The 25,725-nt window shown below is 51.1% G+C and overlaps 4 protein-coding genes across 6 annotated transcripts in view; 1 reads left to right on the top strand and 3 right to left on the bottom strand.

The window, feature by feature from the left end:
- Tbcb (tubulin folding cofactor B) overlaps positions 1-7,694 on the bottom strand; it is a 9,215-nt gene extending 1,521 nt beyond the window's left edge. The window contains exons 1-4 of the mRNA XM_004636756.3: positions 7,499-7,694; positions 7,009-7,152; positions 2,888-2,984; positions 1,599-1,790 (exon numbers count right to left, since the gene is read on the bottom strand). Of these exons, the coding sequence (XP_004636813.1) occupies positions 1,599-1,790; positions 2,888-2,984; positions 7,009-7,152; positions 7,499-7,612 (547 nt within the window). The 5' untranslated portion in view covers positions 7,613-7,694. The remainder of the gene's footprint in view (positions 1-1,598; positions 1,791-2,887; positions 2,985-7,008; positions 7,153-7,498) is intronic.
- Positions 7,695-7,838: 144 nt separating this feature from the next.
- Positions 7,839-9,609, top strand: Polr2i (RNA polymerase II subunit I). Its single transcript, XM_004636755.2, has 6 exons — positions 7,839-8,332; positions 8,411-8,465; positions 8,886-8,959; positions 9,041-9,115; positions 9,225-9,276; positions 9,504-9,609. The coding sequence occupies exons 1-6, from the start codon at positions 8,274-8,276 to the stop codon at positions 9,564-9,566; spliced, it is 378 nt and encodes a 125-aa protein (XP_004636812.1). The 5' UTR covers positions 7,839-8,273; the 3' UTR covers positions 9,567-9,609.
- A 50-nt stretch (positions 9,610-9,659) lies between these two features.
- On the bottom strand, positions 9,660-11,710 carry Ovol3 (ovo like zinc finger 3). The gene is made up of 4 exons (XM_012515950.1): positions 11,617-11,710; positions 11,475-11,539; positions 10,371-10,575; positions 9,660-9,868 (listed from the first exon to the last, which is right to left on the bottom strand). Exons 1-4 carry the CDS (start codon positions 11,708-11,710, stop codon positions 9,660-9,662), a joined length of 573 nt encoding a protein of 190 aa, XP_012371404.1.
- Positions 11,711-16,516: 4,806 nt separating this feature from the next.
- The window catches only part of Wdr62 (WD repeat domain 62), a 51,410-nt gene continuing 42,201 nt past the window's right edge, over positions 16,517-25,725 (bottom strand). Inside the window, exons 22-31 of one of the 3 annotated variants that reach the window (XM_023721621.1) lie at positions 21,824-22,042; positions 21,112-21,236; positions 20,705-20,808; positions 19,916-20,050; positions 19,517-19,628; positions 19,257-19,398; positions 19,120-19,177; positions 18,312-18,986; positions 17,692-17,831; positions 16,517-17,604 (exon numbers count right to left, since the gene is read on the bottom strand). In XM_023721621.1, the coding sequence (XP_023577389.1) occupies positions 17,359-17,604; positions 17,692-17,831; positions 18,312-18,986; positions 19,120-19,177; positions 19,257-19,398; positions 19,517-19,628; positions 19,916-20,050; positions 20,705-20,808; positions 21,112-21,236; positions 21,824-22,042 (1,956 nt within the window). In that variant the 3' untranslated portion in view covers positions 16,517-17,358. The remainder of the gene's footprint in view (positions 17,605-17,691; positions 17,832-18,311; positions 18,987-19,119; positions 19,178-19,256; positions 19,399-19,516; positions 19,629-19,915; positions 20,051-20,704; positions 20,809-21,111; positions 21,237-21,823; positions 22,043-25,725) is intronic. The other 2 variants (XM_023721622.1, XM_023721623.1) reach the window with 2 other exon arrangements.

Genomic DNA, 25,725 nt, shown 5'->3' with positions numbered 1-25,725 from the left:
CAATAATGTTCCATTCCATACCCATTAGAGTGACTATAAGAAAAATGACAGGGCCGGGGAGATGGCTCAGTGGAATAAGTGCTTCCCTGGCAAGCGCAAGGGGCTGAGTTCAATCCCCAGTTCCGCAAAAAAAAAAAAAAAGAAAAAGAAAAATGACAGATAATTGCTGGTTAGGATGCAAAGCAATTGAACTCGTACACTGCTTGTGGGAATGTAGCACCTGCAGCTGCTGTAGAAAACAGCCTGGTGGTTCCTCAAAAGGTTAAGAACAGGACTGGGAAAGGAGCTAAGAATTACAGCACTTGCCTAGTGTGTGCAAGGGCCTGGGTTCTATTTCCAGCATCACACACACATGCACACACAAAGTTAAGTCTAGACTACTACGTGAACCATTGATTCTACTCCCATGTATGAAGAAATGAAAATGCCCACATGAAAACTTATACAATCCAGGCGTGGGGATACACATCTGTAATCCCAGCACTTGGGAGACTGAGGCAGAAGGATTGCCTTGAGTTTGAGCCCAGCCTGCACTACATAGTGAGTTCAAGGCCGGCATAAACTACATTGCCAAACCCCATCTCAAAAAAAAAAAAAAAAACATAAAAACAAAAAACCTACTATACAAGAATGTTTATGACAGATCATTCATAATAGCTAAAAAAGTGGAAGGACTGCAATGTCCAACACCATTGATTACATAAAATATGGTACACCCAACAATGTAATCTCATTGCAATAATGAAGTGCTGATATGTGTACAATGTGGATGAAGTGTGAGGCGAACACTGCCAGTCACGAAGATCATATATGGTATGACTTCTTTTACAGGAAACATCAAGAATAAGCACATTACAGAGTGTGCACATAGCTGTAATCCCAGCACCCGAGAGGCTGAGGCAGGAGGACTGCCATGAGTTTAAGGCCAGCCTGAACTACACAGTGAGACTATGTCACAAAACAAAACAAAAATAGGTCGACTGAGATAGAATATAGTTTGGTGGCTGCCTATGGCTGGGGAAACTGAGGTTTCAAAAATGAGACATAGCTGGGCAAGGTGGCACATGCCTGTGCCCATGACCTCAGCACTCAGGAGGCTGACGCAGAAGGATCAATGCAAGTTCAGAGCCAGCCTGGGTTAACAGTGAGTTCAAGGCCAGCCTGCATTACACAGCAAGACCTTGTCTCCAAAAACAAGCAAACAAGAAGTAGCAGTTTATGGTTATGGGGTTTATAAGGTTCTCAACTGGCAAAAACAGTTCTGTGAATTTACCAAAACCCAATGAACTATATATACACCTTTAGGTTTGTTTTTTCTGAGACACAGTCATGCTACGTCATTCAGGCTGGTTTTAAACTTGCAACTCTTTTACCTCACCCTGCTGAGGACACCCATACGCAGTGCTTGAACTGTAGTGACTGAACTATTCGTAGGTCTGTGCTTCCCACTTCCTGGCACCAACACCCTGGCTTGTCCTCTCAGGGAATGGACCTGGGATTTCTTTGAGAACCAGGCTCCTGGCATTGCCCACCTCAGAGACTCTACTGAATGGTGTCCCTCTCAGCCTTGTGACCCGGCAGTCCCGTGGACCACGTACCTACATACATGACGGTGCCCCGGCGAGGGGACTGCTTGGATGCCCGCACCTCACAGCGGCTGCCCACAGGGATGGTACTGGCTAGGGCCTTCTCCTCAATGAGTTGCTGGGCAGCCTCGGCTTCTTGCTGTGCCCGTTCCTCTTCATTGTATCGGCCGAGCTTGCTGCGCTTCAGGAAGGAGCGAACTGTGTCTGTGGGCCAGGTGGGGAATAGGGTTAGACCTGATATCTGGGGCTGTGGCTCTGGCTAAGGGACTGTTCATCACTCAAGCCCCTTAGGTCTCCCACCACAATCCCCATCTCTTCACCAGAACTCCTAGGGCCTCCTTACAATCCACAAACTAATGGATGCTGCCCACCTCTGGCCCTTCATATGACTCCATCTTTTTTGTTATTATTGTTTTTTCTGAGAGGACAAACCAGGGTCTTGGTTTTTCAAGATAGGGTCTCACTATGTAGTCCAGGCTGGTCTCAAACTCACAGTGATCCTCCTGTCTCAGCCTCCCAAAGTGCTGGGATTACTTACAGCCATGCACCACCACACCTGGCTGGGGTTTTTTTTTGTTTTGTTTTTGTTTTCTGAAACCGGGGATTGAACTCAGGCCCTTGCGCTTGCCAGTGAAGCTCTTATTCCACTGAGCCATCTCCCCAGCCCCCCTGGCTGTTGTTTTGAGACTGGGCATCTGTGTAATTCAGTCTGTCCTTGAACTCACTATGTAGCCCAGGCTGGCCTTGAACTTGTCACGATCCTCCTCCTTCAGCCTCTGAGTGTTGGGATTTTAGCCATGCGCTGCCACCATGACTGGCTCCCCATCTTCTTAGATGTCTCTTTCCAGTCTCCCACTCACCTTGATCCAGTCCCCAAAGCCCCTCATCTTTCCCACCACTGATCTTTCTGATCAGAGCCCAGAGGCCTGCGCTGACTGCACACTGCCTTGTCCATGTCCTACGGTGTTCTGGCCCCACATCCCAGCCACCCAGCCCATGCCTCATGTTGTGCTGTTCCCACCCCTGCCCCCTTCAGTGCTTCTACCTTCCCAAGCCCCAGGTGCCTGCCCACACCTTCCAACCCCTCTCTGTGCCCTGTCTACCTCAGTGACTCTCCTGTGCCCCCATCTGTCCCTACCACCAACCTCATTCCAGCCTGTTCCATCCACCCAAGCCCTCTACTCCAACTTCCCACTCCATCAACCCCGTGACACCCATCTTGTCCCTTCTGCCCCTTCCATCCATGCACACTGGCTCTGGGCCCCACACGCCCCATATCTCTCCCATACCACATTCTCTACCTTGCCTCTGGTCATAGGCTTCTTGTGAGAGCTGGTATTTCTCCACCCTGGACACATCTTCATATTCCCCAAGGTGAGCACCACTGTGGTCAATGACCTATGGGGAGGGGAAAGGGATTAGGGTCTGACCAGGGAGGCCTGGGATGCTGGGGCACAGCTGTACACTAGAACAGTCTACAGACTCAGGTCTCCCCCAAGTTAGGAACAGACACATCCCTCCACCCAGGCTTTTCTCCTTACTCAGCAGAGGACAGGTGCAGGTACCCCCTGATCAGCTCTGCTTTCTCACTCCCATGCAACTCCTGGAGCCTGTATCTATCCCCTAATGCCCCCACATGCTGGCATCAACATCACCGATGGTCCTAAAGTCACTGAACCTCATCAACAGAGCTCAGGCTTCCTTATAGCTCTCTGGGCCCCTGTAAGCTCTTTGACTCCTCCTAGGCTGGTCCCATTATCCAGAACCAGGAGCACTTTGTCTGGTGCCACCCCAATATTCAGATGTTCACTACTTACAGAGTTCCCACAAAGCACCAATGGGGCCTTCGACAAACACCGGGGATACAATGCAAAAGTAGATAACCCCTGCCCTAAGGCAAACCAGCCATAAGCAAATGAACAGGTCTGTTTATTAAACACCTGGTGATGACAGGAGCTAGGGAGGAAGATCCAACAGAAAAGAAGCTAAAGAACATGGAGAGGTGGTCAGGGCTGCTTCGGAAAGGATACGGTATCTGAGCCCAGGCCTGAAGGATGAGAGTGAAAGAAGGAACAGTGGCCTCAGGCAGAGTTATCTTGGCCCTTCTGCAGGAGCAGCAGTGGCCTGCGTGGGTGTGTGGGTGAGTGGACGGAGCTTGGAGACAACACCTTACTGTAGACTTCAGAGTTCACCAGGAGGTGTAGAGATGGCTCCCACGTTACTCAAGGGTCCGCAGGCTCCCTCTGGCCACAGACTGTGGGGGAAGGGGTGGGAACAGGGGAACCGAGAGGACAGAGGCTGGGCCAGGGTGGTGGGAAGAGTGTGATTCTGGACATTTTATAGGTGACACTGCTAGGATCTGTGCCAGGATGTAGGTGTGAGGGAAAGAAACCTGGTCACTGTGTCAAGCACAATCCCTGAGTGTTTGGCCTGACCCCTGCGAAAACATGGCAAAAGTGAGAGAGCCCTTATCTCTAGGTAAAGAATCACTACAAATTTTTATTTCCTGTATCAGTGATTTTTCTGACTTTAAAGTTATTATTTTAAGCAATCAATATAGGTGGTATTTATAAATAGAAACAGAATTCTGGAAAATAGAAAAATCCTGAGGTCCCACCTCCAGGACAGTCTTCCCTGAGTGGCCTGGAACATCAGAGACCTGTCTGTACCTGTGTCATCTGGGTGTGAGACCTGCAGACCCAACACCCAGGGCTGACCGACTTGCATCCCAAGGCGGAGGTCACCTGTGTCAGCCCCAAGTCTCAGTCCTGGGCCTAGCAGAGTCCTGACGTGCACCCAGTATGGTCCTGGCCTCATCACCTCCTGTGTACCATCACAGCAGCTGTCCCTGGTCTCCCTGCCCAAAGCCTAGGGGAGCCCCTGAACACCTGAGTCACACTAAGGGCCTCATGGCTCAGAGCACTTGTCAGTTTCTACTTCCTTCTGCGACAACTCCACCATGCTCCTGCCTGCCTCAGGGTGTCTGCGCATGCTGTGTCTCCATCTTCAGTTAACTCTATTCTTCAGGTCTCTACTTAAGCAGCAACTGCTCCAGGAGGCTCTCCCAGACCCCACTGACGGGTCAGGTAGCCCCGCATAGTTTCTGAGTTTCCAGATCTCTTTATATTTGGTTCTGTGATCATCTGGCTATCGCTGCCTCACACAGTGAACACAGCTAAGGCAGAACACTTCTCAGATGTGACTCACCACTGAAGCCCTGGCACCACACAGATGAATAATGCAAGAGAATCAGTTCTTTGAGCAGTGATACCTGAAGTCCTACCAATCAAGGTCAAAATCCTTGTGACTAGCTGGGTGTGGTGGCAGATGCCTATAATCTAAGCACTCAGAAGACTGAAGTAAGAGGGTCAGAAGTTCAAGAGTACTGCCTTGACAGCTTAGTGAAACTGTCTCAAAATAAGAAATGGGGAGGGGATGAGCTCAGTTCAAAGCCCTGGCTTCAAACCCCAGTTCCACAAAACAAAACCAAAAAAAAAAACAAAAACAAAAAAACAAGCAACAATTCATTCTTTTTATTTTTATCTTTTTGAAAATTTTTTTTTTTTAATTGTTTTTTGGTGGAACCGGGGATTGAACCTAGGCCCTCACACTTGCCAGGGAAGCACTTATTCCACTGAGCCATCTCCCCTGCCCCCCCCCCTTTTTTTTTTAAGGTTTATTTATTTATTTGGTACAGGGTCTCACTATGGACTCAATGATCCTGTCTTAGCCTCCCCAGTACTGGGATCACAGATGTGTGCCACCACACCCCAGTATCAGTGGCCAGCTCTGCACCCTGGGCCAGCATGGCATGTGGTACCGGGGATTGAACCCCCAGGTCTTGGCACTTGCCAGGAGGGTGCTTGGACCCCGAGCTATCTCCTCAGCCCATTTTTGGTCTTTTTTGAGACAGGATCTCATTGGGCAGTTCAGGCTGGCCTTGAACTCACTCTATAACCTGAGACTGGTCTTGAAGCAATCTTCCTGCCTCAGCCTCCCAAGTCCTGGGATTACAGGTGTGCACCACCACACCTATAATCACATCCAGCCGAAACAGGGTAAACCATGTCTCCCAGCCACTCAGTATTCAGAAGGTTAAGACAGGAGGATCATCAGCTATGAGTTTGTGAGATCAGCCACCCTGAACTGCATAGTGAGACCTTGTCTCAAAAAAAAAAAAAAAAAAAAGTTCTTCCGGGTGTGATGGTGCACCCCTATAATCCCAGAACTTGGGAGGATGAGGAAAGAGGGAATTTGAAGCCACCCTGGGCTATGTGGTGAGTTGAAGGCCACCCTGGACTACATAGAGCCTGTCTCAAAAACAAAAACAAACAAGAGTAAATTCCATTAGGGATGTGGCTCAACAGTAGAGTGCTTGGGGCCGGGGAGATAGCTCAGTAGAATAAGTGCTTGCCTGGCAAGTTCAAGGGCCTGAGTTCAATCCCCGATTCCACCAAAACAAACAAACAAACAAAACAGTAGAGTGCTTGCCTATCATACACAAGACCCTAGGTTCAATATGAAGCACTGCAAAAAAGAAAGTAAATTCCACTAAGCTAAGTTTTCTCATTTGCAAAATGAGAATACTTATACTATGCTCCCAGTCCTATTTAATGGATTCAATTCATCATTCAACAATGATTCACGGAGGATCCTCTGTGCTAGGCATTGTTCCATTGTGTTGGAGACAGGATAGCAAAACAGAAGAAACTGTCTGCCCTTCTCACTCTCCATTCAGGGGGACAGAGGACAAACCAGACCAATGATAAAAATCCAGATTATGTCAGATGGTGGTAAGAGCTGAGGGCAAGTCTAAAATATACCAATAAAATAGGAAAAGGGATGAGGTTAAAATTTTAGACTGAGGCTAGTAAAGGTGTTACTCAGGTGGTGTTTTAAGTAAAGACTGGAAAGAAGGGGTGAGCCATGCAGGCACAGTGAAGAGAACTACTCAGGAGAAGCATATATGGTGTATGCAGGGGCCCTGAGGTGGAGCTCACCTAGGATCTCTAAGGAGCAGTGTGGCCGGGTGTAGACTGAGGGGAGGCAGAGGTGTCTGAAGACAGAAGGTATGGCATGAGCTGATGCACAGAGGTCCTCTGTCATGGCTTCTCACAATCTGTCCAGCTTCACTGCTCACCCAGCTCAGCTCATGGCCTGTACACCCTCTTCCCTCCACCTGGTATGCCCTTCCCAGTGTCCCTTTCTCCAAGATGCTCTTTCTGATACTGCCAGGCGGAGTCAGCAGTCCCAGTCCTCTAGGCCTTCCTCTTTCCTACTCCCATCTCTCACCACACTAAACTGGGAAAAGGTTTCATGAAGATAGGTCCTATTTTGGTCATCACACGGGGCAAAACACACCAACATATATGCTGAATAATCAAATGAGTGAGGTATGGGGTCCAAGGTAGGGTGGCCTCACATGGATGCGGCAGCCATCATCTACGGGGTAGGAGCCCAGCAGTGCATCCTCCTGTTCCAACTTGCAGTAGAACTTGTTGTCAGCACCATATAGTTCCAGTTCCATGCAGGAAGCAGGGCTGCCCACAAGCAACTCCAGTTTACACTGCAGGAAAAGGGAAAGAGAAGAAAGCCTGTCAGGGACCCACCCATTGCGTGCAACTCCACGCTTTGTGGCAACAAAGTTTCCCCCAAAAGACCCATCACTAAACACCCACCAGGCCCTGCTTCAGCTCTGCCTACCCTAAAGAGCATCGCGTTTCTCCCTGGTCCTGCTTCCACTATCTGGACTCTCAGGTTCTCCCTAGCTCCAACCCAAGGGGCTCGGGCCACCGTCCCCGCAACCCCAGATAATCCAGGCCCCACCATCTCGCCATCAGGTCCCCCTCCGCACTCCGGAAGCCCCCTGTTTCTTTGTCCCGCCCCTCCGGACCCCGCCCCCACGGCCACACCTTTAACTCGGCGATCGTGAGGCTGCGACTGTACCGCTTTTCACTGCGGAAATTACTGAGGGAACTGCTGACGAAAACGGTCACTGTGGGGGCCGTCAGCCCCGTCACCTCCATCTCGCAGCTCCCTGCTGCGGCCCGCAGCGCAGTACAGCGACCTCACACCGGCTCAGCGCCGCCGCTGCTCCTGGGATATGAGCCCCGCCCCCCGCTCCCGGGCTCGCCCAATCTGCGCGCTCCTGCTAGAAGGACCTGCCAATCGCCGTCGTCCTTTCTTCTAGGCCCGGAAGAGGGCTCTCCATAATTCTGGGATAAATCCAGCCAATCCCAAGAGGCCTTTCGTGGCGTACGGATCTTGCAGTAGGCGCAGGGAGAAGCGAGGGTGGGCAGGAGAGGACTGGAAAGACTGCCGGGCGTTACAGTCTCAGCCCGCGAGGGGTAAACGGCGCATGTGCAATAGCCTCAGGCTGCTTAAATGGCTTCTTTTAGCGTGTAGCGCTTTATGGATTATGTTGTACATAGTGTTCCCGCCTCGTATACTAGATCCATCGTACCGAAAACTGGAGAAGCTAGTTCTAGAAATTGGAAGCAAATACCGTAGGTTATCAAAAGACTGAGGCCAAATCTCAGCGCGAAGGGACCCGACACAGAAAACCACTGGGAAGCAGCGTTTGTGCGCGGCCCTACCCGGATTTGGCGCAGCGCCTAGTCTTGACTCTTCCCGCGACCTGTAGCGCGGCCGAGCAAGCGCAGAAGGCTTTGTGAGCCTCGCGCAGTCATGGAACCGGACGGGACGTACGAGCCGGGCTTCGTGGGTATTCGATTCTGCCAAGAATGGTAAGGCCAAGGAAACTGGAGTGGAAAGGGAGGGAGGAATGACTCCAGGGCTGACTTCTTGCCTCTCCCTCTCCACAGTAACAACATGCTTTACCCTAAAGAGGACAAGGAGAACCGTATTCTGCTGTACGCGGTGAGCGCGAGCTGGTGGGGCGCCTCGGTGGTCTCCAGCCTGTCCGTCCATCCCTTCCTTTTGTGGCCACCTTTCCGTAAATGACCCAAACTCCCTGTTCACTCCCGACGTGCCCTACTCTCCTCCTGGCGATTCCCCGAGTGAGCCCGCTTTGTTATCTATTTGCAAGGCCACCCATCTCGAATCATTCTTGCCGAGGTCACCCTACTTCTCTTCCCGTCCCACTGGGGATCTCTTTGTTTTGTTTTTTAATTTCTGAGACATGGCCTCGCTATGTAGTTCACGTTAGGCTTGAGACTAGCCCAGGCTGGCTTTGAATTCGCAGCAACCCTGCCTCAACTTCCCAAGTGCTGAGTTTACAGGCGAGCCCCACCACACCTGGATCGTAATGAGTTGACCCCCTTTCTGTCACTTTCGCAGTGCCGAAATTGTGATTACCAGCAGGAAGCCGACAACAGCTGCATCTATGTCAACAAAATCACGCACGAAGTGGAGTGAGTGATGGGACCAGGGCTTTGAGGAGAGGGTGTTGGGAAGCTCGGAAAGCATAACTATTCACCTTCCCATCCCTGCAGCGAACTAACCCAGATAATCGCTGACGTGTCCCAGGACCCCACGTTGCCACGGACGGAGGACCACCCGTGCCAGAAGTGAGCAGATCGCTGTTTTGGGGGTGGGGTGGGGAATGGTTTATCTTCACAGGCGAAGGGAGGAGGGAAGGATGTGTACAGCCTTTAGTAACTAAGCCATGCCCTTCAGATGTGGCCACAAGGAGGCGGTGTTCTTCCAGTCACACAGTGCCCGTGCAGAGGTGGGTGGCAGAATAGCTTCTTAGGTGGAGTTTGCCTTTCCCACGGGGTGGGTAGCCCAATATTGGAATGAATCTGCCTTTCCTAAATTCCGAGCTAAACTCTTGCCTACTGAGAAAGAAAGATCCCTTGATTGTTCTTTCGGGGTGTGGTCCCGCTGGGTGGAGGGTCCCATACTGTATTGTGTCTTGGGTCCAGACCTTGCCTAATCCTGTGTCTTTTCTGCCAGGATGCCATGCGCTTGTACTATGTATGCACTGCCCCACACTGTGGCCACCGCTGGACTGAGTGACCTGTCCCTCTTCCCACCTGTAATAAATGCCAAGTACTGTGTGTGTGGTTTTGGTGTTTATTTGCCTCGTGGGTGGGATGCTGGTGCACCGCCTCAGGCAGCACGATGCAGGGTGCGGTGCTGTGCGTAGGCATCTGGGCGTGCGCTGGTGAAGCCACAGTCCTCGCACACGTGCAGCTTCTCCCGCCGTTCCCGGTAGGCATAGCTGGCTGGCTGCCCGTGCACTTTTGCAAGATGTGCTTCGAGGGAGCAACGCTGTGTAAAAGCTTTCCCACAAGCTCCACAGCGGAATGGCCGGATGCCTGCGAAGGTAAGGTACAGAGAAGGGGAGCGAAGAGAACAGTGGCTTCTACACTAAAGAGTCCTCGCCTTCTTCCCACTAGTGAACATTTACCGTTCCTGTTCCAAGCTCATCATTCTCCTCCCTTTCTGATCAATCATTTGCTTCCCACACAGAGTGTAAACATTGGCCAGACCCCTATCCCCATTACCCCTCATCAGGAATTTCCTTCCTCTTGGAAGAGTGGCGGGAGGGAGGGATGGTGCTTAGCATCCTTGAGCCTGGGAACTGAATTTGAACCAGTACTCATCTTCACCTCTTCTCAGGCCCCTCCCTTGGTGTTGTGTTACACCCACCTGCTGGAGTGTGGGGCACACCAAATCTCAGGCTTCCTGTTGGCTACATCCTGCCCCCCCCCCATGACACAAGCACTGGCAACTGTATTCTGCCTACCTTCCTCCATTTCATTCATAACCACCCCTGCCTGAAGCCCCGCAACCCCACCTATGCCTGCCACAGCTCACCAGTGTGAGTCCTCATGTGGCGCTTGAGATCGAAGGCATCATGAAAGCCCTTGCCACAACAGTGGCACACATGGCGGCGTGCCGGGCTGTGGCACTTGAGGTGCCGAGTTAGCATGCGCTGCAGCGGAAAGGCCTTGGGGCAGAGAGGGCAGCCAAGTGCCCCAGGGTTCCTGGGAGCAGATGCCAGGGTTTCCTGTGTGGCCTGCTAGAGGGATTCAGGAATTAGCCGCCGCCCCCAACCCCCCAGACCCTGCCCAGTCTTTTGTTACTTTGGAAGTGTTCTTACAAATGTTTATGGGGTACCCATAGCCAGGGAAGACTGTGACTAAATGTGTACTTGCCATCCTCTCCCCAAGGTCTTCCCCTTGGGAAACCCTAGCACTCTTTTGTTGTTTTGTTTTTTAAGATAGGGTCTAGCTATGCAGTTAAGGCAGGCCTCAAACTCACTGTGTAGCCTAGGCTGGCCTCAAATGTGATCCTCCTGCCTCAGCCTCCCAAGTGGTAGGATTAAAGCATGTGCTACAACACCCAGTGGGAAACCCCAACACTCTTATTTCTTCATAACAAGTACTACCCTTCAACATTTTCTTAACACTTTCCTAATTTCATTTTGTATGTCTCTAGCCCCCTCCAGGAATAAACTCCATAAAGGAGTGATGTTAGTCATACTTCCCCTAAACACCCTGTACCCAGAATAGTGCGTGGTTTTCGATAGATACTGAAATGACCTTAAACACATTCTCATTCCAGCTAGTGCCTTTGTTCTCCCAATGCATACACAGCAGAAATAGCCTTCTGAGAGGTGTTCTATTAGTCCCCAGCCTGCTGCTTTCACCTTGTCCAATGTAGACAAAAAGCAGATCACCATCCACTGGGCTGGAATCCTCCTCTGCCCCACTGGACCTAGTGGGGCAGGGCCTATGCTGCCCACCCTGGGAATGCAGGACCTGAGATATGACAGCTCACTGTAAAGGAAAGAGAAGCATCCCCAGCTGAGAGAAACAGGACCCAGGGCTGGAGGGCCTGTGCCAATAGCCCCGGGTCTAAGGGGTCAAGACAGGAGGGATGAAACAGCCTGTACTCGCGGGCCAGCAGCAGACTCACCGTTGCCCAAGTGTCCCCAAGGCCGGAAGACTGCTGTGTTTGTGGCCCTGCCAGGCTGCTGCAGTCTGCAAAAAGAAGCCATGCAGGTGATACCTTCCTTACCTCTTTCCTGCCCCATAGCTCCAGGCTGTGAGGGGCCCACCTGGGATATAGGCATCTCCCCGGAGCTGGTCAGGCAGGTGGCCCCAGTTGGCCGCCTGTGGACGCTGACTCCTGACCAGGAAGACACGGGGCATCACCTCAGCAGTGGTGAGATGGCTCTGTGCACAGAGCTGGCTCTTCTGCCTACTGTCAGACTTTAGCTCTAGGACAGCTGTCCCAGGTGGGAAAGGAGGGGAACCCATGGAGGAGCCTCATTCTCTTCATGCAAATTCTGTGAGGAGCTCAGTGGGCTGACAGCTGGCTCCAGTTACCTCTGCCATGGGCCTGCCATTCATCCTGCTCCTCTGAGGCCAGGGTCCTGAATTTGGAACCTCTGGCCTCCAGGGATCCAAAGCACTAGGCCCCCTCAGTGGGAGTCAAGGAAGAAGAGAAGAGTTTAGGCAACTCTTGGGTTTGGGGACTGGAAAGAAACATGGCCCCAGCACTGGCAGGGAGAAAGACCTGAGGGTCTGTTTGCCAGGCAAATCAGTCATCATCGGATATTCCTCCATCAGCGTGCTTGGTTATTCAAATCAGAGCAGCTGTGTGAGGAAGTGCGAAGGGAGCAGCTGTGATTGTCCTGTTCCAAAGGTTGTAGGGAGGTCAGCAGAGTGGACAGTTAAGGGCAAAAGAATCCAGGTGCCCATCTTCAGGTAAGACTACTTCTGACCTTCAGATGCCCAAAGCTGATGTAATCAAAAGTACTGTTCATGCTTATCAGATACTTAAAAACTGGTATGTTAACAGTCCAGCCCTTGTAACTGCCCGAGACCCCACTTCCCCTCCCACAGCCTGGAAAACAGGATCATCTGGCACACATGGGCTCCCCAGCAGCCTGCCTGGTTCTGTCCTAGGTTGGTCCTTGTCTGACCTCTGACCTGAGGGTTAAGAATTTTGAACTCTCCATGTAGTTGCTTTCTCTCACTCAACACTTCCCTGAGCTCTAATTTTAGCTCAGCCTTAGAAATGAACATTTTAGTCCACAGGGGAGACAGCAGTAATAGGCCAGAATGATCAAGACACCTGAAGGGTTCTGGAGTCCCACAGAGGCTCCTGGTCCAGCAGAGGTTCAAGGATTGGATAGAATCCCTGAAAGAGTTCAGGTGGAGAAGGTGTTCGAGGCAGAGAGGGAACATTCAGTACAAAGACTTGGAAGTGATAGTTTTGTGTTGTTTCTATTGGTGCTATGGTTTCAACCTAGGGCCTTCACAATGACCTGCCTTTCTTGCCCCTCTCCAATTTAATATCTTCAAACAGTGTATTGCTAAGTTGCTCCACTGCCTGGGCTGAGCTGGAATTTATGACAACTTCTGCCTCAGCCTCAGTGCTGGGATTACACGAGCCACCACACCTGGATTAGAGGAAGATTTCTGTACATCCCCAAGAGTCAGTCTTGCTCATCATTTGGAGAAGCAACAGCAGCAATGTGGATGCTGTCCACAGGGAGCTCTGCCATTGTATCTCTGCAGGACCTGGAGCAAGTGACTGCTTACTGCACTACAGTTTCTCCATCTGAAAAATGGAACTAAGGAGTCTGCAGTTTATGGTTTGTGTTGAAGATCCCCATAGATCACTCGCAGAGTGCTTAACATGGAGTGTGGCGAGGGCACGCAAGCTAATAGTGCTAGAGGTGGGGATTAGAAAGTCTTGAGGGTGCCAGGTGTAGTGGTGTGTGTCTATACTCCCAGCATTCTGGGAGGCTGAGGCAGGAGAATCACAAGTGCTATCCCCTCCTGGGCAACCTGTCAAGACCCTCTCAAAAAAATTAAAAAGGGGTTGAGGATACAGATCAGTGCAAAGACTGGGTTCAATCCTCAATACCACTAAAACACAAAACAAAATAAGCTTGAGGATTGCCTTGGCAAGCCACAGGCCTCAGCTGATTTGCCTGTAAAATAGGGCTTTAAGCTCTGTCTCCATCTCACAATTGCTGGATTTCACATGGCCGTGTCCACTGTGCCTGACGCTGGCCTGGCAGCGCAGTATCTGGAGTTGTCCTGACAGTTTCTGTTAAGGGGACATCAAGAGTAGATGAGGAGCTTTGCTCAGTGGCAGTATTGTAGTCAATGAGGTTTATCCAAGGTGCGATTGTTGCTAATTGAAGAGTGGATGAGGGGCACAGGGTCAGAGCAGTGAGGGATGAGCAGACACGTAGATGGGGGGCAGCTATTTCCTATTCCTTTGAAGGTGCCCACCACCATGTCTCCTGGGCCACTAGGTCTTATTACTGTTGATGGGTGGACTGCTTCACCTGGGCTCCCAAGTGTATTGGCTTTCATAGGCCCTAGGCAGTGGGGTGTGCTGCAGATGGAGGGTGAGGTCAGGGTGCTGGCTCCCCCACCTCACCCGTGTAATTTCCAGGCCTGTAGCTTCTGCTTGTATTTATTCTTCTGGGTTCTTGTTCTTCCTTTGCACCTTCTTAGAGGTGGCATGGTATGAACTCCCCTCTAGTAGCAGTCCTGGGGGACTGTACCAGCCCCAACAGCTTTCCCTCATTCCTTTGGTTTGGTTTTTCAGTCTCATTGTGTAGTTCAGGCTGGGCTTGAACTGCAGGTGCTGGAATTACGGGCTTGATTCACTGCCCTTGGTTGGCTAAAGGGCCCCTTTGTTAGCCTCACTTTAGAATATCCCAGGAGGATACCATCCAAAATCTTCCTGTTATGATCCTGGCAATACAAGCGGCACAGAGTCCACCGTCAGCAGTGATTTCCTAATCATATGGTTTGAATTTTTTGGACATTCTAATCTTCTAGGGCCTAAAAGTGTGGTACTTGGAAATGGGCATGTTGGTGCACACTTGTAATTCCAGCAGGTGGGAAGTTGGGGTGGGAAGAGTGCTGAGTTCAAGGCCAACCTGAGCTACACAGTGAGTTCTACCCCAGCCTGAACTACACTGAGACTGTCAAAACAAAAAAAGGCGTGCCATGTGTAAGAGGGGGGTAGTGAACAAGATGAACCCTCTAAATACCACGCTCCCCTCTTGTTGAGAACCCTATTTTGTTTCAGCAGCAGCTATGCCTGGGAAGGGAGAGATAGAGTAAATGGAAGAGCTGGGCATGGTGGTGCACACCTGTAATCCCAGCACTCAGAGGCTGAAGCACGACTGCCACAAATTCAAGGCCAGCCTGGACTACATAGTGAGTTCAGGGGCAGCCTGAACTAGACAGTGAGACTCTGTTTCAAAACAACAAACATTTGATTCCTGGTACTTCCCCCACCAAAAAAAAGGTAAAGAGTAAATGGAAGCACCCGCCATTGTGACTGACCTAAAAGGGAGAGGTCTCCATTAGTTTCCTCACTGCTGAGACACAGTACCTGACACAACAGAAAGGAAGAACGGTTTATTTTAGCTCACAGCCTGTAGAAGTGTCAGGCCAGTCAGCTGGTTCCAGAGCACAGTGGCACAGCAGAGGAGAAGCAGCTCTCCCATGGCAGGCAGGAGGCAGCAGCATTGCCACACCATGCCCACGGTGACACACCTCCTGCCAGCTTTCACCTCCCAGGACTGCATCCAGCTGTAAACCCATCAGTACACTGAGCAGGCATCACACACCCAGGTCACCTCCCAAAGCCCCACCTATGAGCCTATGAGGCTTTGTGGGGACATTGACACATAAGCCGTAACATGAGGCCTCTGAGGAAGACTGTACTTCTCTCCGGCTACCCTGGGATCTCACTTCAAGGCTTTGCTCCTGGTTGGGAGGATGTAGTGCTGGATGGTTCAGCAGTCATGCTGCAAATTTGAGGTCCTAAGCTGGCAGGCAAAAGTGACCCAGAGGGTGAGAGAGGTGGCCAGGACCATGGTGACATTGAGGAACTAATGTCTCCACAATTTGAGCTCCTAGAAGTCGGGTGTTTATTACTTGGAATCAAAGCCTTTATTACGATACAGGGTGGAAAAACAGATGAGCTTGGGTAGTCTGTGGACTTGGAGGGAGCCTCTAGGCAAAGGTCAAGCCTACCTACAAGTTCTGGGGCCCCTGGGCACAGGGAGTGAGCTGTGAGAATTAACAACATTGGACAGATCCCCAAATACCATGAACAGTGATTAGGGGGGAAAATTTTTTTGAGCTTAAATGTTTTGATGCAACAAGATCCTGTCAGGGGGGCCCCATTACTCCTTACTTCATCTTCTCCCTTGCTCACCCCATTCCAGCCACCCTGGTTTTGCAGCCGTTTTTGTACATGTTTGGTCACTTGAGGGCCTTTGCACTGGCTGTTCTTCCTGTCTGAATGTTCCCCAAACCCCCTATTCTCTGACCCTTCAACTAGTGTAGGGAATCCCCTGGCCTACCTGCAGTGACACAGCATGGCTCTAATCTGTCTGTGCTGCTTTCTAGAAGGGGAGTGCCACCATGGCAGACGCTTTGCCTGACCTGTTCCTCACTTTCCTCTAAGGTGCAGATCAGTGATGGGCACCTTGGGCCTAGTTTCTGTCTACAACCAGAGTATGTAGTTCTGGTTGGCTTTGAATAACTATATAGACCAGGCTGGACTTGAACTCATGGAGATGCTCCTGTCTCAGCCTGAGTGCTAGGAATATAGGTATGCGCTACCACAGTGGGCTGGCAGGAGTTTCTGAACAAGCACATTAGTCCTGATATGTATTATGTATTAGTATAGCAGCGAGCTGTGTCTTCACGTTAAAGGGTCCAGCTCTGCCACTGGTATACAGGTTTGAGTCAAAGTTCAGTGAGCCTGGCAAGAAACTAGGTCTCTAGGCCGGTTATCTTGTTTTTGGCGGCACTGGGGATCGAACTCAAGACCTTGCACTTGCCAGGCAGGCATTTATGCTGTTGAGCTTTATCTTTTTTTTTTTTTTTTTTTGGCAGAACTGGGAATTTAACTCAGGCCCTTGCGCTTGCCAGGGAAGCACTTATTCCACTGAGCCATCTCCCCGGACCCCCTGCTGAGCTATATCCCTGGCCCCTCTGAACCCCTTTCTGGTAGTCCATGACCACCACAAGGGGCAGGTAGAGCATTCACAGCAGGAACATGGGTGGTGGTGGGGACTATGCTTTAGGAGAGGGTCCTGTTCTGCTGGATTTTTTTTCCCCCTTTCTTACTTCCTTTTAGGGAATTGTGGCAGCGAGACCCAAGGAGAGACACCATATAGCCAACTGCCTGCTATATGGGGAGCTGGTACTGAAGCTGGCAGCTCACAGGATGAGAGCTGACCTAGTCCTGCTGCTAGGGAAGGAATCACTGGTTCCAGCTGCTGGGTGGTCTAAGCCTGCTACTGGGATTATCTGGGGGTTGAGCCAGTTTGGCTCTCCTCAGTTTCCCATTGCAATCAGGGGCATAGCTGCAGTCTGCCCACCACAAGCCAGAACCTTGCAGGATCCAGTGTTGGCCTGGCCCAGGCACCATAAGCCAGTGCTGTAGCAATGCAGGTACTGGTGGCCAAGACTGGGCAAGGTGATGACAGCTGGTCCATGGGCTTGTGGGCATAGCAGCTGGGCACTCTTGGGGAAGGACCATATGGGGTCCACTGCAGCAGCTCAGGGAACTGCGGAGAGGTGATATGGAAGGCTGTTACTGCTGGTCCCATGTTCTCCATTTCCAGAACCCTGCAGGGAGCAGGACCTGGCTGGAGTGAATGTTGAGTTCCCAAGTAATCCTCCAAGCACGGCCTCTACCCACCTACTGTGCATCCATCTGACAGGCTTTGTGGATAGAGAGGACTTGCATCAGGAGTTGCTGCTTCAAGCTGTTAGTTTATTTGCTTAAAATACCCACTTCTTCAGTCCCCCCGAGCCTTCCTGCGCACAGCCTGTACCAGCAGCTCTGAGTAGTGCTCGAGCAAGGCATGCAGGTCTGGACTGGCCAGTGGGCAGAGGGTAGGTGAAGGCGGGGTCTGGGTTGGAGGCACGTCAGTCCCAGTCAGCAAGTTGTTGGCTGCCAGCTGGCTGTGGATCCACAGGAAGGTAGAAGTCAGCTCTGTCTGTGCCTGCTGCTGCTCTGTGCCCATCTGACTGCTGGAGGCCAACTGCAAGGGATGTGAACCTGTCAGGGGCTACCAGACCAGGCCGTCCAGAGCCCTACAGCCTTCCCTGACCCTGGGCTGTTAGCTCACCATGTGGTAAAGGTCCAGGGTTTCCTGGAAGGTAGCCTGTAGCTTATGCAGGAGCCTCCTCACACCACTCAGCTCAAGGGGGGTGGGCACTGTGGGCTCCCTCCAGTAGCCAGGGCTGTTGTGGATCAGATGGGGTGCATCTGCAGGCAAAGGGAGAAAAAAAGTAAGACACTAGGCTTCGCAGCTGAACTGGGAGGGCTACATGCAGGCTGACTGCAATCACATCTCCCTGTCCCTTTGGCTCCCCTCTCTCCCCCTTGCAGTTTTCTGCTAGAGGTGACTTTTCCTTGAAGCCTTTTCTCATCATCCTGTTTAAATGGCAGCCAGCCACCTCCTCCTCCTCACTGCTGAACCCAGACTCATTTCTCCTTAGCACTTATGATGCGTCTGACACTTTGCTTATAAGTTTTGTCAGATTTCCCTTAATTCAGATGTCAGTTCTCTGTTGCCTTTGTTCCCCAGCCTGTTCCATATCCCCAGAGCCTGGAACAAAGCCCACCACAGATCAAGTGCTCATCAAGCATTTAAGTAAATGAGCCAACGGGTGAAGGGCAGTCAAGTGCCCAGTCAGGTGCTGAGCCAACTCACAGAATAAGCACCTTGCCCAAGGTGGTACTCACCAGGGGAGGGCTCCAGGATGGAGGTGGTGGGACTGGGGATCCCAGGCCTGGCTTCTGGAAGCTGGGGGCTGAGGGGGTGGGCAGGAGGGGTGAGGGGTGAGGAGACTGGGAGCTTTGGGAGAAGGATAGAGTTGTGGAGCCCTAGGGTGCTCCCATCTGCAGGGCTTGGGGTTAGGATGCTGGCTGTTGTGACACTAGGCTGGGTGTTCACAGGCTCCTGGGACCAGACACATGTGGTAGGTGGCTTTAGCAGGGATGGGGACAGGAGAAGCCTGTCACAAACACTAGACAGGGTCAGTCTCAGGTTGGCTCGGGCCTCATGGTTGCCCAAGGAGGGCAGGGCAGACTCTTGACTCTCACTGACAGTACTAGGTGTGACCTTGGTAGTGACAGCTGGGAGCTCCTGGCCCTCAGAGGCTAGCTCCCCCATGGACGAAGGCCTGTGGAGGGGCCTGGCCAGCTCAGTCATGATAGGCCCTTTACTATCCTCAAGAGAGACACTGCGTGATATCTTGGCCCGAGGGCTCATGGTGGTCTCCATGTAGGTGGAGGGGGCACTGACACCCTGCGCCAGGCCTGGGGTGAATACTCCAGATGTGGATGTCAGAGACTTCCTGTTTGTGGCCATCACAGAGGAGGAGGAGACACAAGGTGCCAGGCTGTGTAGGCGGGACGCTGTAAAGGAAACAGATGGATACACTTCACTGAACTAAGCTCAGGGCCCTGCCCAGGTGCTGCAGGTAGAATGGACACCTCCCACTGTTCAGCTGGGCACCCAGGACTGGTAGGCTGGAACTGGGACACTCACTCAGTGGGCACACCTCCAGGGTTTCCAGGGGCTCCACAGCTTTCCCCTCAGAGAGGACCTGAAAGCACAGCTCTGAGGTAAGGACTAGGTTCCCTGGTGTTCCACTTTGTGCCTGAGGAGGTGACCCCAATACTCACGTTGGTCCCGTCTGGGGAGGTGTAGCCAGTACCTGCTCTCAAGGGCTCTGCTCTGGGCTGGCTTCCCCCTCGGCTTGTGGACTTGACCTCGGGAGACTTCACAAGGTACAGAGGCAGCCGGGGAGGGAAGGCATGGGTGAACCTGAAGGAGGAAGCCTGGTAAGGGAGGGACATTCACAATGCCTTAGGTGATCAAGGATCACAGCTCTATGGGGGCTCAGGGCACAGTGAGCTGGGAGGGGAGGCATTACTACTTCTACCTGGATGTCTTCTGGAGACGAGAGAGGAACTGCGTGGAGATACTCAGCCGGGGATTGAAAAAGTCCTCAGCCTCAGGGACCTTCACATCTCCCAGGGACCCGTGGAAGAGCTCTAAAGGGAGGTGCCCACAGAGCCCTGAGAATCACCTCAGCCAACCAACCCCAGGCCCAGGCAGATCCCCAAGCCAGCCAGAGGGTCCCCAGAAACCCTCCTTAGCACTATATACACAACTAGAAGGAAAAGAACCGGGAGAGACAGAACTGTGAAGCTCAGTTTGTAAGAAGCGGTCTGGTCCTCTGTCCTACTCTGTCACCTGCCCCACCAGGAGCAGCTCTACTCAGGGACACCCAAATTGCCCAGCACTGGACAGGCAGGTTTGGCAAAGGGCTGGGCCTTACCTTCAGGATGGGTATCAGTAAGTGTTTCAAAGTGGTGGCGGAGGAACTTCTCCTGCTCAGGGGTCTGAGGCAGGGAGCCTTTGGCCAAGCCAGGCTCCTCAGGCTTGGATGACTCTTCTATTGTACCTGGGCATCCTGGGAGAGGTGACAGGAGGGAGGGGCAGAGCACACAGAAACTGTCAACACCGTTGAGTCATGGCAGTTGCCACTTGTCAGTGGAGAATGGCAGACTCACCTGTCACACACCCTGTTGCCACCAGTCTGAGGATAGGCTCCTGACTTCCATGCAAGGAAACTGAGGCTCAGTTGGGGTAAGGGATTAAATTATTATATCCTGTGACTATTCCTTAGCCAGGCCCCTCACTGCCCCACCCCATGTGCCTGGCTTCCCTGGCACATGGAGCATGGGCATGGGGAACCCCAGCTCTCAGTAAGGCTGCTAAGGGGAAGGGATGGTGGCAAAGCAGCACTCCCAAGTCTGAAGGAGCCAAGGTGGATCAGGACCCCCACTGGAGGCCTTGCTGGGCCAGAGCACAGGGCTCTGCTGCTCTAGGCTCTGTGAGTGATATCAGTACTGCCTATTTTTATGGACCAGCCAGCTAGACATCAAGGAGATGGCAGAGCTGTGTTCTTGCCTCATGGTTGGAGCTCAGAATCTTTAGGTAACAGCAGAGACCATGTCTGTTTCTCAAAGCTTTGGGCTTTAGGAGGACTGGGTTAAGGTCACCATTAGTGAGACATGGCTGAACAGAGAGACCATCACAGGGTCCCTGTCTGCCACTCACTCACTTGTAGGTGGGCTTGGATTCTTTGAGCTCACGGAGGACAGCCTGAGGTAGGAGTCCCCTTGCTGGTCACCAGGGCTGGTCTCTAGCTCCTTCTCACAGTACTCGCTGCAATGACAAGGGGAGGGGGTCACACTGGAGAATTACAAGCAGGTCCCATGTGAAACCCCTCTGCGCATGTTCTGCTCCTGTTGGCAGCAATGCTGTGGCTTATCCTGCCTCCTCCAAATGCTTCCTTTCCATTGGGCCCTCTGCACCCTACTGGGAGGCCACAGGGTTTGGCTCTTGCCCCATCTGGGCCTCACCTGTACCACATCCACAGGCTTGCTAGATGAGCAGGGAGCAGTCCTTCACCTATCAGAAGGAGCTTCTTCTTTACAATTGAGGCTCCCTGGTACACAAGGTACCCACCTGTCTGCCACTGTGATTGTCTCTTCTGCTTCTGGAGAGATGACAAGCTCGTTGGCCTCAGACGACTCCCTCTGCAGGGGCAGGAAGGAGGGGCACTCACAGCCATCATCCTGGGGACTTTCAGACTACAAGTGAAGAGCAGAGCCATCTGAGGCAGTCATGGCACCCTTACAGCCAGGCCCTCACAGCCACTGGCTGTGGCAGCTCCATGGCTGGACAATGAGAGGGCCTGAGCTAAGTGTCTGCTCCCTCTGTGCTCCTCTGCATGGTCGCTCCCCACACAAATGAGGACTAGGGATGGGTCCAAACATGACAAGACGTACAACCCCCAGGTTCTATTTCTGTGACAGTCAAAAACAGGCAAGTGTAGCTGGATGTGGTGGCTCAGGCTATAATCCCAGGATTTGGGAGGCTGAAGCAGGAGGAATGCAAGTTGAAGGCCAGCCTGGGTAATTTAGTGTATTTTAAGGTTGCCCAAGTTTCCAACCTGCAAGCAGCCCATTCCTAAAGACTGTATCTCCCTTGGGAAGTCCACTGTGTATCAGGCCAGCAGTTCATCCTCTTGCCTGCCACTGTCTCCTATAACCCTCTCTACACTCCTAAAACAGGAGTCAGCCTTGTTTTTAAAACAAGAATACCAGGGCCCCAAGTCCTGGGTATACAGTCACAGTGCTACAGAGGCTGCAGGCCAGGCTGGGTGGGCAGGACGTACCTCATTCAGCAGGCCTGCCAGGCACTGTGGTTCCACTGTGTCCAGATTGGAGTCCTCCAGATTCTGGGGCTTCATGGGAGTAAAGTAGCAATCCAGGTCCCGGGCACCCAGGATGGTCTTGAGGGGCTCCTGGTCAGCGCGCTCTGCCCAGCGACCATGAGGCTGGTAGCTGCGCTTGGCACGGAAGGCTGCACCATCTGCTACATCGTCATCTCCTAGCTTGAGGGACAGGGATGATCAGCCAGCCAGCCAAGTGCTTACCAGCTCCAAGGAGGGCCACGGACACTGAATGGACCTCCATGTCTAGTAGCTACTATTCTGAAGTTAACATCTGAAAATCCTACTGTCAACTCCTCCAACTTGCTCTCCTGGAGCCTTCACTGCCTTGGTTATTCTTCCTAGTTCTTTAGGCCCCAAACCTTGATACTGTCTCTCTTTCCTCTAACTCTGTCCCTCGCACTCCACACTGTTATCTGCAAATTCTGCTAGCTTTGCTGTCCAAACACATCCTCAATAGTTACTTCTACACAGCTCCCCCAGGTCCTGCCTGCTGCTACCTCAGCCAAAATGGTAGAAGGTGGCTGTTTGAGAATGCGGGCTCTGGAGCCCTTCTGCCTAGGAGCAATCATTAATCTCACTTTTTTTTTCTTTATTTATTACAGGATCTCGCTACACAACTCAGACTCGAAGCGATCCTCCCATCTGTCTCCCTGGCACTGTGATTAGAAGCATGCACCACCAGGCCGTTTCAGTGGCTGGCTTGGTGTGGGGGCCCACACGGCATGTAGTACTGGAGATTGAACCTGGGTCCTTGTGGCTGCCAGGCAAGCACTTACAATGCCAAGCTATCTCTCCAGCCCAATCTCATATCTTTAAAAATATTATATTTTTCTTTCTTTTTGGCAGTGGGAGTTGAACCCAGAATCTTTCCACTCAACTATATTCCAAGCCCTTAGTTTTTTTTGTTTTGTTTTGTTTTTAAGTGTATTCGATACAGTGTCTCACTATGCAGCTCCAACTAGTAGTGATCCTCCTGTTTTCAGCCTTCCCGGCAGTGGTATTACAGGTGTGAGCCACCACGCCTGGTCTTGGTCACTGGCTCAGTGTGCCCAGGGGATGGGGCCGGCATGGCATGTGGTGCCAGGGTTCAAACCCCAGTCCCTGTGCTTGCCTAAGCAGGCATTTAAGCCTGCTGAGCTATCTCGCTGGTCCAATTGTTTTTAATTTAGAGACAGGATCTCACTAAGTTGACTAAGATGGGCTAGAAATTCTGATTTTCTTAGAGCCAGGGAGATAGCTCAGCAGCTTAAGCACCTGCCTGGCCAAGTGTAAGGTTCTGATTTTGATCCCTGGTAACAGAAAAAAAAGAAAAAAGAAATTGATTTTCTTATCTCAACTGCCTAAGATGCTGAAATTGTAGGGATGCAACTGACCAAAATAGGGATAAGAAAAGCCCCTATCTCAGTAAAGACTAAGTGTGAATATTCAAGTAGAAGTTTTTTTTTTTTTTTTAATTTAATTAATTTTTTTTTTTGTGGCCAGCTCAGCCCACCCCGGGGGCGGGCATAGTGTGGCATGTGGTGCCGGGGATCGAACCGCTGTCCCTGCGTTTTTGCCTAAGCTTGCCTAAGGAGGCACTTTAGACCACTGAGGTATCTCCCCAGCCCAGAAGGTTTAAAGTACATAAGTATGCTATAAATATTTGTTGAATGCCATTCTATTATATGTGCTGACATGGAGCAGCCTGGGAATGACTAAACACTAGTATTTAGGCTTTGACCTGAGGAATCATACAGTTCCTGAAATAAACTCTTAAGCCCAGAGTTTTAGATTTTGCTGTTGGATTTTTTTTTTAAAGAGGCATGACTATGACAAATGTTTTATTTAAAAACCTCAAATTTTAACCACTGTCAGCGTACTGACATGGGTGCCCTGATAAAGCTCCATGCTGTTATCACCAGAAAAGATGTGATTAGGCCAGACTATACTTATGGCCAACCAAGCAATATTTAGGTCCCTAAAAAAGTTAGAATATAGGTAGAAGCTGGGTGTGATTGTGCAAACCTGTAATCCCAGTATTTGGGAGGCTGAGGCAGGAGGATCATTGTGAGTTTGAGGCCAGTCTGGGCTACAGAGTGAGTTCAAGGTCAGCCTGAAATGTATAGTAAAATGTCTCAAAAACACTGAAAATCAAAACCCCAACCCCCCAAAAAAGCCAACCTCTCCACCCCCAATCTAGGCAGAAATTCCAGAACATAGGAACCATGGGATTGGTTTCTTAGGAAACCTTGGAATTATTTTTCAAGTGCTACAGCATGGTCCAGGATACAAGCCCACAAATCTGCTTCTCTCATAGAAATTTTTTTCTTCTGCACTGTGGATCAAACTCAGGATCTTGAGCTTGCCAGTAGACACTTACACCCCTGAGTTACATCCCTGGCCCAAAATTGATTAAAAAAAATTTTTTTTTTGAGACAGGGTCTTGCCTGTAGTTTAGGCTGGTCTTGAACTCACTTAGAAGCTCAGTATGACCTCAAAATCATGACAATCCTCCTGCCTCAACCTCTGGAGTGCTGGGGTACAGGTCTGTGCCACTACACCTGAAATGTATAGTAAAATGTTTCAAAAACACTGAAAATCAAAAACACTAAAACTGATTTCAAGAGATTGCAGGATCTATCTAGCAGTGGACAGGCAGGAAGGACTCTGGTGTGTGTCAGACACAGACCCCAAAGGCAACTTCTGCTTGAGCAGGGTGAGGAGGAGCCTCCTGCACCACTTCCTAAAAATGGAGAGAAGGAGGGCTGCCAAGTCAGCGTGACTGGCTCCTTGCCCCAGGTGCAGGCAGGGCCTCTCACCCTCCATGCTGACTCCTACCATCAATCCCCTCACCAGCCGCTGGTCCCTACAGTGTGGAGCGTGGATTATCCGATGCAGGAGACGCACAGACTTATTTTAGAGAAGACACACTGTTATGGTTTGTCTCTAGTTGTCCCCCCAAAGCCTCATGTAAGTCATGGGGTGGACTTTTAGAGTTTGTGATTAACTCCTGATCACTGGGATTCTGGGTGAGTACTACATCCAGCCTGGGGAGAAAAGCCTGAATACAATTTAAGAGAGACAGACTTGCTCTCTGTAGCCACTGTTGCTGTCACTCCTCCCTTTTGCTCTCGCTGTTATGCTGCCTTCCACTGCCATGAACTGCTGCCCTCTGCCATATGCCAGTCTGCCTTGGAGCCAGCTGAATATGGACTAAAACCATCAGTAATTGTGAGCTAAATAAGCCTTCCTTCCTTCATTTTGAGTGTTGGGTATTTGTCCCAGAAACGAGAGAACAGTAACTGAGAAAACACTTATTTTTGCTTTAGGCTATACATAAATATTTAGCTTGCTGAACATAGGAAGTAAATACATTTTCTGAATTATGCATAATGGTTTAGTTATTTGAGAAAGTTGTATTGGAAGCTAAAATGAACTCACTTGTGCACGAGCTAAACTGAGTCCTACAGAGATGCATGAGCCTGGGCTGTGCATTCGGTACACGAGCTAGGGGTAGGTAACAGCTGCCACAACACCCCTGCTGCACAGTGTCAGAGGACAGCAAGGTGGGCAGAGGAAGTGAGGCAAGAGGGCCTGGTAGGTGACTCAAATACCTTCCTACAGTGTCAGATGCTGCTGGTTTGACTTCTGTGCTATGGACTGGCTCATCCCTTACAGAGCCTAGAAAAAAACTCATTGTGGACACCAGTACATTTGAATTTTAAACTTTTTTTTTTTTTTCTTTTTTTGGGACAGAGTTTCACTATATAGCCCAGGCTGGCCTTGAATTTGCTGTAATCCTCCTGCCTGAGCCTTCCAAGTGCTGGGATTACAGGTGTGCTCCACCATGCCTGGATTTCTTT

The sequence above is a fragment of the Octodon degus genome, unplaced genomic scaffold (genome assembly GCF_000260255.1).
Source record: "Octodon degus isolate 3935 unplaced genomic scaffold, OctDeg1.0 scaffold00083, whole genome shotgun sequence".
In the NCBI taxonomy this organism is placed as follows: domain Eukaryota; kingdom Metazoa; phylum Chordata; class Mammalia; order Rodentia; family Octodontidae; genus Octodon; species Octodon degus.
The sequence above is the reverse complement of the archived record's forward strand: the minus strand, read 5'-3'. Positions and strand labels throughout refer to the sequence as shown.

Coding starts and splice junctions, on each gene's coding strand:
- Ovol3 (XM_012515950.1), bottom strand. CDS start 11,710: ATGCCCCGTGTCTTCCTGGTCAGGAGTCAGCGTCCACAGGCGGCCAAC. Junction 11,540..11,616: donor GGGAGATGCCTATATCCCAG/GTGGGCCCCTCA, acceptor TTCTTTTTGCAG/ACTGCAGCAGCCTGGCAGGG. Junction 10,576..11,474: donor TTGGGGACACTTGGGCAACG/GTGAGTCTGCTG, acceptor GAATCCCTCTAG/CAGGCCACACAGGAAACCCT.
- Polr2i (XM_004636755.2), top strand. CDS start 8,274: ATGGAACCGGACGGGACGTACGAGCCGGGCTTCGTGGGTATTCGATTC. Junction 8,333..8,410: donor ATTCGATTCTGCCAAGAATG/GTAAGGCCAAGG, acceptor CCCTCTCCACAG/TAACAACATGCTTTACCCTA. Junction 8,466..8,885: donor ACCGTATTCTGCTGTACGCG/GTGAGCGCGAGC, acceptor TCACTTTCGCAG/TGCCGAAATTGTGATTACCA.